At 47.8% G+C, this 14,343-nt stretch overlaps 1 protein-coding gene across 1 annotated transcript in view; it reads right to left on the bottom strand.

Annotated features, from left to right (window-relative positions):
- Nucleotides 1-1,254: 1,254 nt before the first annotated feature.
- Nucleotides 1,255-14,343, bottom strand: part of ANP32A (acidic nuclear phosphoprotein 32 family member A) — a 30,359-nt gene continuing 17,270 nt past the window's right edge. The window contains 6 exon segments of the mRNA XM_081289049.1: nucleotides 1,255-2,480; nucleotides 2,717-2,780; nucleotides 4,863-4,960; nucleotides 6,240-6,438; nucleotides 8,015-8,137; nucleotides 8,373-8,522. Coding sequence (XP_081145175.1) covers nucleotides 2,419-2,480; nucleotides 2,717-2,780; nucleotides 4,863-4,960; nucleotides 6,240-6,438; nucleotides 8,015-8,137; nucleotides 8,373-8,522 — 696 coding nt within the window. The 3' untranslated portion in view covers nucleotides 1,255-2,418.

Here is a 14,343-nt window from a genome sequence, read left to right as displayed (position 1 = left end):
AATAGACCTGGGTTTCACCTCTTCCAAGTTACCAAGCTGCCTCCTAGTCTGTACAATGGGCATTATCTTCCTCAGTGGTTGATAATAGATGGCATGATTGATATATTCATAATTTCATTAGTGAGAAATATTCAGCCCCTTGACTGAAATCAAATTAGCTGAGGCATGAATATTCTACCTTCCAAAACTAGAAAGAGGTTTCCTTCCTTAGGCTCATTAGTTTCATCCATTCATCATCTACCTTACATTTTATAGTATTTACTTTGTATCTATCAGTGAATTGATCCTTAAAGATTCCATGGAGGGAGTCAGGGCCAAAGTCCTGAGAGTGGCCTAATGCTTTCCCCAATTTCTCCCCACTCCCAGGCTCCTTCACAAGCTCTGAGGCTCAAAGCATGGCTGCCTGGTTCATACCCATTGCCCCATTACTGAGCCTGGCACCTGCCTGGAGACTGGGTAGGTCATAGGCTCTCTTGGATGCACTGTGAATTGCTGGATTCACAATGATTTCAAGACATTGTAAGGAACTAGAGCTTGCAGTGGGGATCAAGGACGTACGGCTGAGAACAAATGTGTGGATATGGCTACAATCACTCTGGAAAACAATGGACTGCATACACAAGCATTATAATGTGAGTCAACTTTTGGGTCAATCAATCTTATAAAACTTTGTGCTAAGAACTCCACAAACAGTGTAAGTACAACTTTGTGCTAAGAACTCCACAAACAGTGTAATAAGTACTTATGTATATGAAAATGTGCACTGTAATGATAAAATCTAACCACGTGGTCACAAACAAATCAATACATTTGATGGACTACTACGTAGCCATTTAAGATATATGCTTTTAAGAACAATTTAGAAATATAGAGAAATGATAACATTAAGTAAAAAAAAGGGACAAAATAAAACACCATATGTAAATCTCTGAGTTTGTGAAATAATTTGTTTTATACATTCCTGAGTTTTCAAGCATACATTCTTTTTACAGCATGAAAAAGAAAACAAAAAAGATATTTAACACAAGGCTCTAAGGTTGGTTTGACTTTCTGGTGACTTTTTTGGTACTTTAACTTTTTTGTATTTTTTTAAAATATAGCTTCTAATGAGTCTTGCTTTATGACCAAACATATTCGAACTCAGCTATTTCATCAGGTGACAACAGTGATGCTTCCACCGTCAGTGAGCAGTTTACCTAAAACGCAATTTATAAAGATCAATGGCCTGTTGAACTCAAAGAAGCCATCCCCAAAAATTGTATAAAAAGATTTATTGAAATTTATCAATGACAAACAGACATAAAACTCAAAGTTTGGCTCTTCTGAGGGGCAGGAGAAAAACTGGTGCAGATGTTCTTTTATACAGATGAAACATGGGTTAGGAAATAACACGTCACTTCTAAAGCAATCCAGAAGAGGGACACGAAAGCAAACCTGTACATTCACTAGGAATTTGCAGTCATTTCAGACTTCCACTAGGTAAGAAAATACAATTTTGCATTAGTTTTTCCGTGCTCGGGTGTATGAAAAAAACCCAGCCGACATGCAGCCACGTCTCCAGCGCTCAGGTCTGTAAAAATGTTCTAAGCACGGAAGTACACGTGGAAGAATTATCCTGTCATTTTCATAAAACAAAGCGTTCTAATATTTTACAGAACAAGATAGGACAGTTTTTTTTTTCCTTTTAAAGAGGCTGAAGTTTGAGGGTTTGTTTCTTCTAATTATAATCACCAAACCCATTTCACTTATAATTCATAAGCCTGCTGTTCTCCGCTCGAGGGCTCACAGCTCAAGAGTACCACCGAGTCCTCTTTGAAAATCGAAGCCCACCACCATCTGTGAAGGGGAAAAAGGGATGAGAGATGGGGAATGTCCCCAAACCAGTGCCAAAATACGCCTTTAGGTTGCTATTTACAAACCAGGGCGCTGGATGCCTCTAGCAGGCCCAAGAAACACAGAAATCACATGAGCCAAAGCAAGAGTTAGCGGGTGTAGCTGGTATTCAGCCCCTCCCAGGATCTGAGTGCCCAGACTGAGGCCAGCATGGCTTTCAAACCAACTCTAGGGACTTGGGACATACCAGGAAATGTAAGAGACTTCCAAACCATCCTCTTTGAGAGTAAGGAACAAACGCTCACTTGGTGTGTACTCAGCTATTGCATTTACAGGGACAAAACCAGACACAAAGAAAAAGGAGGGGGAAAAAATAAAGAGTGGCAGTAAAAATAGTATTTTATTCCACCCCCTCCCGCCCTCCCTCCCCCAGCAACCCCCAGTACACTTTTCCCCTCTCATTCCCACAGCAACGTTACAATCAGAAAAAAATAAGTTTCAGGGGACAGGATTTGGAGGAGGGGAGGGGATACGGGTAAAAACAGTCAAATCACAATAGGAATTTTTCAAAATAGGTTATTCCACTTAGTCATCATCTTCTCCCTCATCTTCAGGTTCTCGTTTTCGCTTCTGACCCCTTTCTTCTTCTGGAAGAGTAAGGGAAAGACATTTGGATTAGCTATCCAACCCGCCTCTTTAACTCAACACACCCCTAGCAAGCAGCCATATCTAGAAACCTTGCCACCTTGGAAACCAAGGCAGGGAGGCACCTGGGGCCTCAGATAGGCATCTTCTGCCCACTGCAGGCTCCTCAGAGCCCAAGCAAGCCAATGTAAACTACACATGCCAGGCTGCTATCAGCTGAGATAAAGAGGTACTGTACCGCCAAGTTCTTCCTCATCTTCCTCATCGTCGACTTCCCCGTCGTTATAACCTTCTTCATCCTCCTGGGAGAAAAAGCAATGTTAGAAATGACCTGGTCTACGGATGTTACCCAACCCCTCGGAGTCCCATGCCAAGGCCTGCCAGCTCAGGATGAACATCAAGTGGAGGTGCTGAATCTATTTTGGATCAAGGATTGTACTTGAGAATCTGCAGAAAGCTTTGAACTCCTTCCCCAGAAATTGCTCACATCAGATACGACACTGTCAAGACAACTGGAGGGGGCTGGACTCCACCCTGCAAAGAACTCCTGATGAGAAGTCCCCAGAAGTCAGGCTGCTTTCCAGCTCGCAAGCTCTTAGGAGAACAGGCTCCCTAAGCAGACTCCTGACGTGTAAAGTAGGCCACCCTTTCTTTCATCTGTCCTCAATCCAGTTTTGGCTTCAAGGGAAGACCCTGGTCAGCAAAGCCAGATTGTGTGGGCAAGTGAAACTGCACCCTACCCCAGTTCTTTCACTATCTTGCAAGCTTGGACCACCTGATGGGGAGGGGCAGGGAAGATAACTCAAGGCCCCCTGAGGACATCATTCCCAACTTGCTTGAGACTGAGCCAGGAGTGTGATTTCCCTTTTCCACACAGGGGCCCTTGCTCTGTGCTGTCCCTGAAGATGTTATATGCTCCCCGACTCCCTGCATGCTGGACTGCTTCTAAAGCAGCCCACTGTCTAGAAGAACTGGGTGACAGACTTCTTTCTGTCAAGGGAAATATCCTTTGATAATGTCACCAAATAGTTCCCCTCGGTTTGTTTGGTAGGACTGTTTTTGTGTGTGTATTATTGGAAGCTGGAAATGTACAGATGGTCAATGAGATTACAAAAACCAAAACAAAATCCAAATGCTGCACCTCTTGTGACAGGAAGGGCAAGATGAACTCTCCATTAGCCAACACTACTTACTGCCCTGTCCTAAGGACACTTGCTTTCCTAAGTCTTTACTTTTAAAGAGCTCACTCAATAGAAGTGATCCTAGCTTAGACCTAGGGAGAAGAGGCTTTGAACTTGCAATCCTCCTGCCTCAGTCTTCCAAACCACTGGGATTACAGATGTGCGCCATTGCACCCGGCTTCTCACCAGCTTTTCTGGCCTTCCCCCACCTGTTCCAGGCCTAGGCCAAGCAGTAGCTGGGAGACCCTGCCTGAACAAAGTATATACGTATACGGCAGGTGGATGTCTGCATCCAAGTGAAGGAGACGGGAAGTGAGGATGATGGTAAGGGAGGGGGCAGGGGCAGGCACCTTGCCCACACTGTTATCTTGCTAGCAGCAAGAGTTGGTTTGGAATTCTAAACAAGTCATAGAAAATGCTTCTGCTATGGAGAGCTGGAACACCAAAACACAAATAGAGCCAAGAACTTGAAGGAGGGTGTGAATGCCTACACTAACTGGTCAGACACTCACCCATTGTCAGACACTGTCCTCAAGCATTTTGCTTACACTTTATTTTATATTCTAAATAACCCAGTGAGAGATACATCATGATCTGTAATTTACAGACTAGTACACAATAGAGCTGGGATATATCCCCTCAGACTGCTCTCTCCCTTGTCACCTTCATAGACCTTATTTTTGGAAAAACTGGGAATCAGTAGATCCACTAGGCTAATGGCCCACTCTTGATGCACTACTTTCTCAGTGTGCAGATGACCCCTGTTCCTCTGATTTGAGACCCAGGAGTACCTTATCCTACCTGTTAGCAGTTCCAAGCTGCCTAATTTTACCTGGTACACTTTTAAGTGCTCAGTATCGTAATTAACATATGAATGCAAAAGAGCAGCAAATGGGGCCAGGACTCTATACCTCCAAAAGAACTAATTTTCATACAGAAAAGAGGTCCAGGCTTCCCCCAATAGGTGAGTCCCTGGCTCCAGAATCTTCTTCCCCACTCCTAATGTGACTTCCCTAGAACTACTTGCAAGTCTTATCCCCCAAAGACAGTCCAGTGAAAGGCACTCCTTCCCCTGCCCGTGGGAGAGCAGCTCCCCACGAGGGCCCCTGGCTGCCCAGGTTGGTCATGGTGTTTGGCAGGACGGGCTCAGAGGCAGCACCAGGGAACCCAGGACATGGCGCCCTTGCAGTCCCGCCTCCTTACCTCCTCCTCTCCACTCACATCCTCCTCTTCCCCTTCCTCCTCTTCATATTCGTCTTCCTCATCTTCCACTATCTGAGCATCTTCATCATACTCCTCCTCTGTTCAGTTGGGATGGGAAACAAAGACAAAAGGGGTGGTGAGCTGCCACCTCCCTCGTGAGCAAGGTCTAGTGTGGGTCCCACAGCCCTCCCACCCTTTGGAGCCCAAAGCCCAAGTACTCTCACTCACACGAGTGCTGATATGATTAAAGACATCTCAAAGGGATCCACAAGGTTAGCCCTCCCCTCAAGTTTTATGAGAGCAAAAGACCTCTTGTGGATGCGAGGCCAGATTGCCAGATTCAAGCACAAGTCAGAGGAAGCAAGGAGGTCGATTCATTTATAAAGAGCTCCCAGGAGCTGTGTGGTGGCATATGCCTATAATTCCAGTGACTCAGGAGGGTGAGGCAGGAGGATCGCAAGTCAAAGCTAGCCTCAGCAACTTAGTGGGTCTCAAAATAAAGGACTAGGGATGTGGGTCAGAAATCTAAAGTAGAGACAAAATGACTTGTTCAAGGTCACACATGGAATCAGAGGTGGGCAGCCAAGCAGAGGTCTGGAAGCCTGGTTTTAAGACTGGACCATCCTGCTGCACCCTCAGATCTCCTCTGTGTACCAAAACACCACATGCACCTCAGGAAGGAGGATGGTTATTATCCACCAAGACAAATAGGGAATCTAAATACCTTATAAAATAATTCTAATATAGCAAGGAAAAATCAATCTTGTGTCAGAATTAATGGAGTGGAGACACCACACTGTACCCACAGCAGGGAAGTCAAAAGGAGGCACTCCTTTTCCCAGTCTTTCCTTCCTGAAGGTTCTGCACTGCTTGCAGCCTCCTACACACCCCAGAGCTGGCCAGCAGTGTGTGGGCTATAGCCACCAGGGGGCCCCACAGTCTCTCTGGCTGGTGACCTGGTCTCCACTTCCCGGAGAAAGAGGGTCTTCAGACTACACCCCTCCTTCACCTATCCTCTTGCCCCCTACCTGGAAGTGTCTACATCTGGGTTCAAATTATATAGAGAGAGACAACAGAATCACATTCCTTGTGAGGTTTCAGAAAAGGGACAAAAATTGAAGTGAAGATTCAATTTTAAAGGAATTACACAATCTCAAGATGTTCCTCTGGGGTCTGTATCCTGTTCTTTTAGGGGAAATAACCAATGAGACCTATTAGGGTCTGGGGGAGAGGGGGAAGGCAGGCCCTCTGGAAATAGACAGCCCATCCCCAGCAGCAGGTGGGGTTCCCAGCAGCTAGCCCACCCTGCCTCAAGCCAAGGAGGAAGCTCCTGGCCTCAGGCCTGTGCCACCCATCCTCCGCCTCATCACCACTCACCATCCTCATCCTCCTCGTCATCGTCCAGACCCTCCACATAGCCCTCAGCATCGGAGTCGGAGGCCTCCTTGTCGTCCTGGTCATAGCCATCAAGATACGTGAGCTGTGGGAGGAGCTTGAACACGTTTTCTCGGTAGTCATTCAGGTTGGTTACCTCACAATTGAAAAGGTCTAAGCTCTTGAGGTTCTCTAAGTTCTTCTGCAAGTGGTTAAAAAAAGTTAAGAGTGAGAGCAATTTATGGGAGGTGGCATAAGTCAGGGGTGGTCACCCCAGAAAAGTTCTCATCTGGAAAATGGGTTGGACTTGAGGACCTTTAAAGCCTTATTTAATGTTAACGCTTTTATTCTGCAATTCCAGCTGTTGCCTTAACAGAGACGGTCTTGAAATTAACCTGGGTCCTTCTTGGTACATGAACCAACAGCTTTGCCGAGTACCCCTGTGACCACAGAGACTGAGGAACTAAAAGGAAATATGAACTAACTTCTGCATCTACATGATTGTCATGGCAGTTAACATAGCACTTCACATAGAAGAAGTCAATTCTTCCTGCAACCGCTTAGGTTGAAATTATTAGTGAGTTTTACAGGAAATGAGAGGCACAGACCTGTGATCTTGCACTTGCCCAAAAGGACAGGAGAAAAACTGATGAAGGGTCCAGATTCTGTCCACAGTACTTAGCAGGACGTGCTTGTCAAAGCTTTGTACTAGTTTGGTCCTAAGCTCATATGAACCCTGTTGGATGGCTGAGAAAGCTAAGGGGCCAGAGCTTGCATGTGAGAGCCGCATCTTCACCTCCAGACTAACTCAAGCAGTTTGACCCAAGGTGAGCCCCTGTTGGGATGGGGGCCGGCCTAACTGGGGGGGAAAGCGACTGCCTCTCAGGGTCAATATTGATTCTCTAATACTTGGAACACCTGGCACCTGTGACCTGGGTCATTCTTAGCAGAGATGCCAAAGGCATCTTGACTGTGCTATGTGATGAGCCACCACCTCCCAACCAAAAGCAGTTTCCCGCACCAGGGAAGTGTAGCACTCAATCACACTACTAATGGAGGGGAGCCTGCTGAAACACGGGTGTGGCCACTGGGAGGAGCATGTGTGTCCAGTACATGGTGACTGAATGGCAACATTTACGAGGATTTCAGGCCCCAAACACACTCCAAGAAAAAATATTCCACACTTCCAAACTCAAAAGAACTTAGAAGACTTTTCCTTTCATAGTAAAATTACAAAATCAAGACCTCCAGGCAGACCAAACTAGTTTTGCTTTCTCCCAGGAGACGAGTGGGAGACCAGAACAGAACTGTGCTGCAGGAAGTACATTTTATTGGCCGACCCCAAGACATAGGTAAGGTCTGAGCATGGGAAAGAAATGCCAGCTTCTTATTCTGCCACCCTGGTCCATCAACTGGGTTCACTCCTTCTTGCTCAAAGAAGGGCAATATGCATAGAGCCTGAAGTACAGTCCAGGTTTCCAAAGTGAGTGGAAACTGAGGGAAAAGCTTGAGACCAGAAATCGAGGCCAGGGTCCACATCCTACCTTCACACTGACTGCCCATTCTGGCTGTGTAACCTCAGTCAGCTGTTTCAACTCTGGGCCTCAGTTCATGTATGGACTAACCAGCTCCTATTCTACCTAACAGCATATAATGAGAGTCCAAGAAATTATGATACATGAAAAAAGTTCTTATACAAATACAAAGGCAGTATTCTCTGATACCAATTCCTCCCCCTCTTTCAACCCAGCAGAGAGGGGAGCATTCAAATGACTTACCAGTGGCTCTATTGTGCTGAGGTCTTTAATTTTGTTGCCACTTAAATTTAGATGCGTAAGGTTCGGACACCTTTCTGCCAATACTTCCAGGCCCCCTGAGATTCTGTTATCGCTTAGTTCGAGCTAAACAGGCAGACAAAAAAGCAGAAAGGGCTTTTAAAATAAAGGTTCTCGGCTCAGGGCCTCCTGGTTCTCCCAGAACAGTGAGGAAGGGAAAAAGGGAAAGCAGTCTCAGGGGATCTGCAGGCAGGTTGGTGCAGGCACCTGGCGTCACCTTCAATTATGCTGCCTGCACACAAAGTAATCACCCCCCTCCTGCCCACCCAGCTCCCTGTACACAGGCTCCCGTGCTGTTTACCTTCTTGAGTTTGTTTAACTTTGGTAAGTTGGCGACTGAGGTGAGGCCTACGTTGATTGTACTTAGGAATTCCAGTTCTTCAAATTTGTCTGTGAGGCCTTCAATTTTGCCTTCATTCGACCGACAGTTGTCCAGGACAAGTTCTTTCACCTGGAAAGGGAAGGACCACGTGAATGGAAGGGGGTAGGGGGATAAGTGGGGAAGAGTGTTAGGGAAGCCTCCTTAGAGGAGGAGAAGGAGACGCTCCCTGGAAGCAGTCCATCATTACACAAAAATGTCACTTCCTGATCACTGTGCTGCCCAGAGGACAGATCTCCTCCCTGCCCCCACCTTTCTGCCTCAGCAGTACAGAGGCCACCTCCCACCTTTACCTCTCCGTATTTCTGCGACCCTCTGTTCATGGTTTCCAAGAGGCACACATGCTCGTTCACTCTCTCCGGCTGTCACAGAACTTGCTTATCTGGCCCCTGGCGCTTACTGCTACCCCATGGTAGGGGGCAGACCAGGGACTCCTAAGTCCCCATCCCTAGACCAGTGCTGTCCAATAAAAGTTCCATGAGGCTGCAAACATTCTGTACTGCTCACCACGTGTGAGCCCTGAGCATTTGCAACTAGCCCTGGCTCTGTGCTCTCCAGGGTCCTGCACACAGATGGGGAAGGAGGGAACGGAATGCCTCCCACCGAGGATCCATCTATAATGAAAGGCTGAGGCTGGCAAAATCCCCAAGGATGTCTCTGGAAGCATCTATGAGACCCTGCTTTCCACCCACCCTTTACCCAAATATTGGTACTAAATTCTTTATTTCTAATGAGGTAGAAATAACTGATCAAAATTCACCTCAGGAGTGGTTAAAAGGTAGACCTGGCTGAAGGTGACCTGGTCAGATAACAAGATGACCAGTAGACATGGTCAGACAACAAGGTGAGGAAGAGCAAGCAGATGTCAGGTCTGAAATGACCAGGGAGCCAGCAGGGACACCAGGGTGCCTCTAAGAGGTGCCTCTTGAGTTACTCCTGCCCAGTGAATGCCACTTGCTTGGGGAACCTGGCCTTTCAGGGTCGGAAGGAATCTCCTGGCTGCACCTGGTACTTGAGAGGGTCCCTTCAGACCCAGACATAACATCCCAACCTGCTGGCTCCCTAAAGCCTACCAGGACATGAGATGTCCACTGGGATGCCACCTCCCTCTCTGGGACTCCCACTTAATGGCCCTGAATTTTCACCACTGGGCCACATGGCATAGGCTTGTCTCTTCTCCACAGCACTCCTGCACTTGTTGCAGGATCACTGCTGCCCCTCAGAGCCTTTGCCTCTCCTGGATAAGCAGAATGGACCCTGTCCAGGGATTCCCCATCTCCTCGGCTGGCCAACTTGCTTCAGTCTTCCAGGTAACCCTTTTATTCAGCCATCTGTGGGCCAGGTGGAAGTTTGCAGGAAAGCAGGAACATAGCCCACATTAAGCCAGGGAGCAGAGCAGGGGACAATGGGAGACAGCTGGATGCCAGAGCCCAGCAGGGTTCTGCTGTCCTCCTGGTGGAGGACAACTGCCCTGCCCATGACAGCAGCAATTTGCGGGTTCCTATAGAAGGGAAAGCCTGGAAGCAGCAGCTCTCTTCCAGAGCTAATGAGCTCTCAGCCTAGGTGTTAGTCATAAAGGCCCACCTGCCCACTGGTGTGGAGTGGGCAAGTTCAGTCCCCAGTAGAGGCCGGATGTCCAGGTCAAGCTACTTTCTCCAGGTCAGTGGCAAGAGTGCCCGGGCAGAAAATCAGGGTGGGGCCAGGAAGCCAGGCCTTATAGGGGACAAGTAAATGGAGAAAGAATAACCCCCACCTCCTCTACAGGAGTCAGGAGGCCCCTGTCGGCTGGTTTCCTTAGAAGGCCTGGGAATTCCTGAAGCTCCACTAAGGAAAGACAAATGTGAGAAGAGACTCTGGTCTACCCTGGAGACTGCAGGCGTGGTTTTCCTGGCCTAGTCAATGGCCTTTCCTCTCACTGCCATTAGCCAAGAAGTAAAGGGCCTCAGTACTGGGGGGGGGGGGGGGCACGCGGGGGCAGTGCGGAGACCAGGGCACACGCCACCTAGAGATTCCACAGATACCTGGGTTTCAAAGTGTTGACCAGGCCAGTCTCCAGCTCCCAGTACCATACCCAAACTGCAGCCACTTCTCTCAGGGACACAATACAAGCCCTGACACCTAATGTTTTTTATTAACATCACTCTTCCTTGAACCCTCACTAGGCATCCTCCTCTATTTGTAGCCACAGTAGCACTGCCTGTCCTGAAAACCCAGGACACAATCATGGAGAGTGGCCCCTGGAAGGGTACACACTCTCCAGACCCCACCTCCATTCTGCAGGCTCTCCTGGCTCTGTAACTGCTTCCTCTCAGCCCCCCCTCTTCTAACTGCTCCAACAGCTGCGTGGGAGGCACTTCCAGAGCTCCCCACCCTGGCTACACTTCCTTGGTCACCAAAGCATAGAACCTAACCCAGCCCTGACTCAGAGGGCTGCAAGAGGGAGCACAGATCCAGAGGGCCCTAGGATCCCACTATTTGTCTCTCTCCCAAATCACAGAGGAGGCTGCTCCCTGGGAACTTCTGAAGGGACAGGTGGGGACTCAGAATCCCCACTGTTCCTGTGTCTCCCTCCTGGCAGGGGTGGGAAGTAAAGGTGTTCACACTGTTTAGGGTGAGACCAAAGAGGGAGGGGTCAGGGCCTAGATCTTGTAGTTGCTGATATCACCAAAAAGCCCAAACTGTGTTATATCACACGGGTGGCAGGGGTGGGGTGGGGTAACAAGTGAGCTGCCTATGAAGTATCTCAAATGGACCAAAGAGAACAAAACAACTCCAGCCTGGCTGCTGGCCTGTGGAAGTCACATTGGTCACCCTCCTACCTGTCTCCACAGGCCAGTGTTGTAGTACCCTAGGGCAGACTGAAGTATTTCCAGGCCTCGGGCCCCTCCCTGAACTGCTCCAATTCCAATCAGCTTCCTCTGGAACTTGGCGGCCTTGGCCCTAACCCTTCCATGCTAGAACATCCCTTTTGCACCCCTGGTGTGTTTTGCTTTAAAAAGGAGAGGGGAGGGGAAAAAAAGCCCATTTTCCTGCCAAGTCCTGGGTGTGAGCAAAGTGCAAAGTTAAAATTAAACTGAAAATTTGTACTTTGGGTTTAGACTCTCCCAGTTCCACCGGTGATTTAAAAATATCCAAATGTGGTTACTCTTTGTAGCCCAACAACTGGAACTACTCTGCTGGTATGGGAATTTTCAACCCCACAAGATCCGCCACTTCACTGCTCAAGTGGTGATACCCAGAAAGAGCCTCACATTCACATTCTGCCCTCAAGAGATGTCCATGAAGGGGCACTGAAGATTCCCAGAGGTCAGACAGACTATCCTGGTTCTCGCATTTCTTGAAAAACTGTCCCCAAAGCACTGGCCTCCGTCATTCCCCACCAGTGGGAGCTGAAACTTCCATGATAAACACAAACATTATTACTCTAAAGGAACAACTTGTTTGTTTCAAAACTCTGAAGTCCTTTTGACCTTTCCTCTCCACTTCCAACATTGCAGCAATGGTCACTGTCACCTCAAGTTACTTCAACACTGCTTTTGCCTCCAACTGAGGTCTCTGTGACCTCGGAGACAGCTATAGTTAGGAGGCTGGAGGCCAAGGACTCCATGGGCTGACTGACCCTATCTCTGTCCCCAAAACCTTAAGCTTTTGCCTGTTAGAAAGGGGATGACATCTGTTAAATTATAAAACACAAACTCTAACCTAAAATATACCTTGTTTTTCAATGCCTCAGAAACATTCACGTTCCTAAACATGACCTACAAGCCCCCTCCCCTTCCTCCAATCCCCACACTCCCCACCTCTCACCCTGCACTACAAATCTAGTTCAAGTCCCCTCCCCAGGAAGCCTTCCTTGTATCCAGCTCTGGGCGTCCTGGGGCTCTGAGGGCAGCTGCTACATGAATCATTTAATCGTGTATTAAGCATCTGATCCTCCTAGAGGTCAGGGACTGTCCTTCTCCGTAATCAGCCTAGCAGGGAGCGGACACCAGAGCAACTGCCTCACAAATGTCCTCTTTATTGTGCCAGGCACAATACTAGGTACCAGGAAAACCAAGAGAGGCAAACTGCCATGGGACCTGCAGCGTACCCAGCGGAATAAGCATTGGATAAGCCCTACCTCTGATAAACAGCAGCAGCTTTGGGGTGTGTACTTTGTGCCCCTGAAAGGCAGGGCAGCTGTGTTTGCTCCCAACTTGACCCAGTGCTCTGTATATGGGCCTCTAGGCCTCTCCACACAGGGTGTTCCTGCAACATTGTTGGTTGAGGGGACACAGAGACGATGGTGAGCCAAGGTCAGGGTCCTTGCCAGCAAGGTTTGGTGACTGGCAAGGAAGACAGTCAGCCAGTAAACAACTCCAGCCCAGGGTGCCAGGTAGCAGGACTGAGGCTGAGACAGAGTGCATACTCCAAATGTCTCCACTAGAGAAGACAGAAAGCCAGAGGCGGCCAAGAGGCACCCAGAAAACCCAAGAGAGTGGATGTATTACCTCACAGCCAGGACAGGCTCCATAAATCAGAGGCCCAGTGCAAAATGAAAATGTGGGTCCCTTGTTTAGAAAATCATGAAGAATTCTAAGGTAGTAACAGCAGTTCTTGCAGCACAGGTCACATAGCTGTGAAGCTGGCCCTGATTAAAATGGACAGCTTGGGCCTAAAAACAGAGCTCTCTAAAGAGCAGAACCAGAGAAAAGGAAGCTCAGAGTAAGAACTGTTCGGTATGCTTCCAGTACTTCCTGAGGCAACAGGGAGATGTGGGGAGAAGGCAGGCAGGCTCTAGAGTCAGGCAGACCTGGCTCAAGCCCAGATTTTCTACTTACTAGCCCATCTCACCTCCCCGAGCTTCCAATTTTCCTCTAATGACTACAATGCCCATCACCTTGGACTGGATTAAATGAAATGATGTACTTAGAACATTCCAGCTTGAAAAAAGCTACTTGCCTTCCCCTTTATCCACTGCCTTCTCTACTGTATGTAGTCAAGGCATGGCAGTGAGAATAAGGGCAGGCTATAGATGCATATCACCCACCTGCCTGCAGAAATTCCTCTGGAAAACACGGGGCCTCCTAACCTGTTGGGGAACCAAGGCAGCATCCTCAGAAACATACTCCTCTTGATTTTTACACCTACATATAGTTTTGTTTGGTTTCAACCTTGTCAGTCCCTGAGCAATTTAGTTTCCAGGTTCCAGTCTTTGCACAGCAGAGAAGACTCAAATCAAATTGACCCTGTGTTTTTGGTGCTCATGGTTTTAAATAGGTCAGCTTCTAAATGGGCCATCCCCTGTTGCAGATCCCATTTCTAGCTAGAAGGCCAAATTATTTAACACAGCTATAACAGATGTGATTTTGTTGTTTTAACCATAAAATCTATAGTTTTGTTTCAGAGCAAGAATGGCAAAACCTGAAGAAAATAAGTCAGGCCTGTTGGGGTGGGGGTATTAAGGCTCTTTGAGAAAAGTTAGACATTTTGAAAGCTACAAGGGCCTTAGGGATCATCTAGGCCAGTGGCTTTCTAACCACCCCCCACAGCAAGAAATACACTATGTACTCAGTGCACACATTTTGGGAATATAGACATATATACCTGAAACAAACTTACAATTACTTTTTTCTATTAAAAGAACTTTGGGGACTGGGGTTGTGGCTCAATGGTAGAGCATGAGGCACTGGGTTCAATCCTCAGCACCACATAAATGTAAAATAAAGATATTGTGTCCACCTAAAACAAAACAAAACAAAAAAGGAACTTGGGGTGGGGGAGGTTTGGGAATGTGGCTCAGTGGTATAGCACTTGCCTGGCACGCATGAAGCCTTGGACTTGATTCCCAGCATTGCAAAACAAGACAAAAACACGACCCGGTTTGCAAAACATTGGTTCCGCTCAGATCACT

The sequence above is a fragment of the Spermophilus citellus genome (genome assembly GCF_964194105.1).
Source record: "Spermophilus citellus genome assembly, chromosome: 4".
Lineage (NCBI taxonomy): Eukaryota > Metazoa > Chordata > Mammalia > Rodentia > Sciuridae > Spermophilus > Spermophilus citellus.
This window is presented reverse-complemented; position numbering and strand designations above follow the sequence as displayed.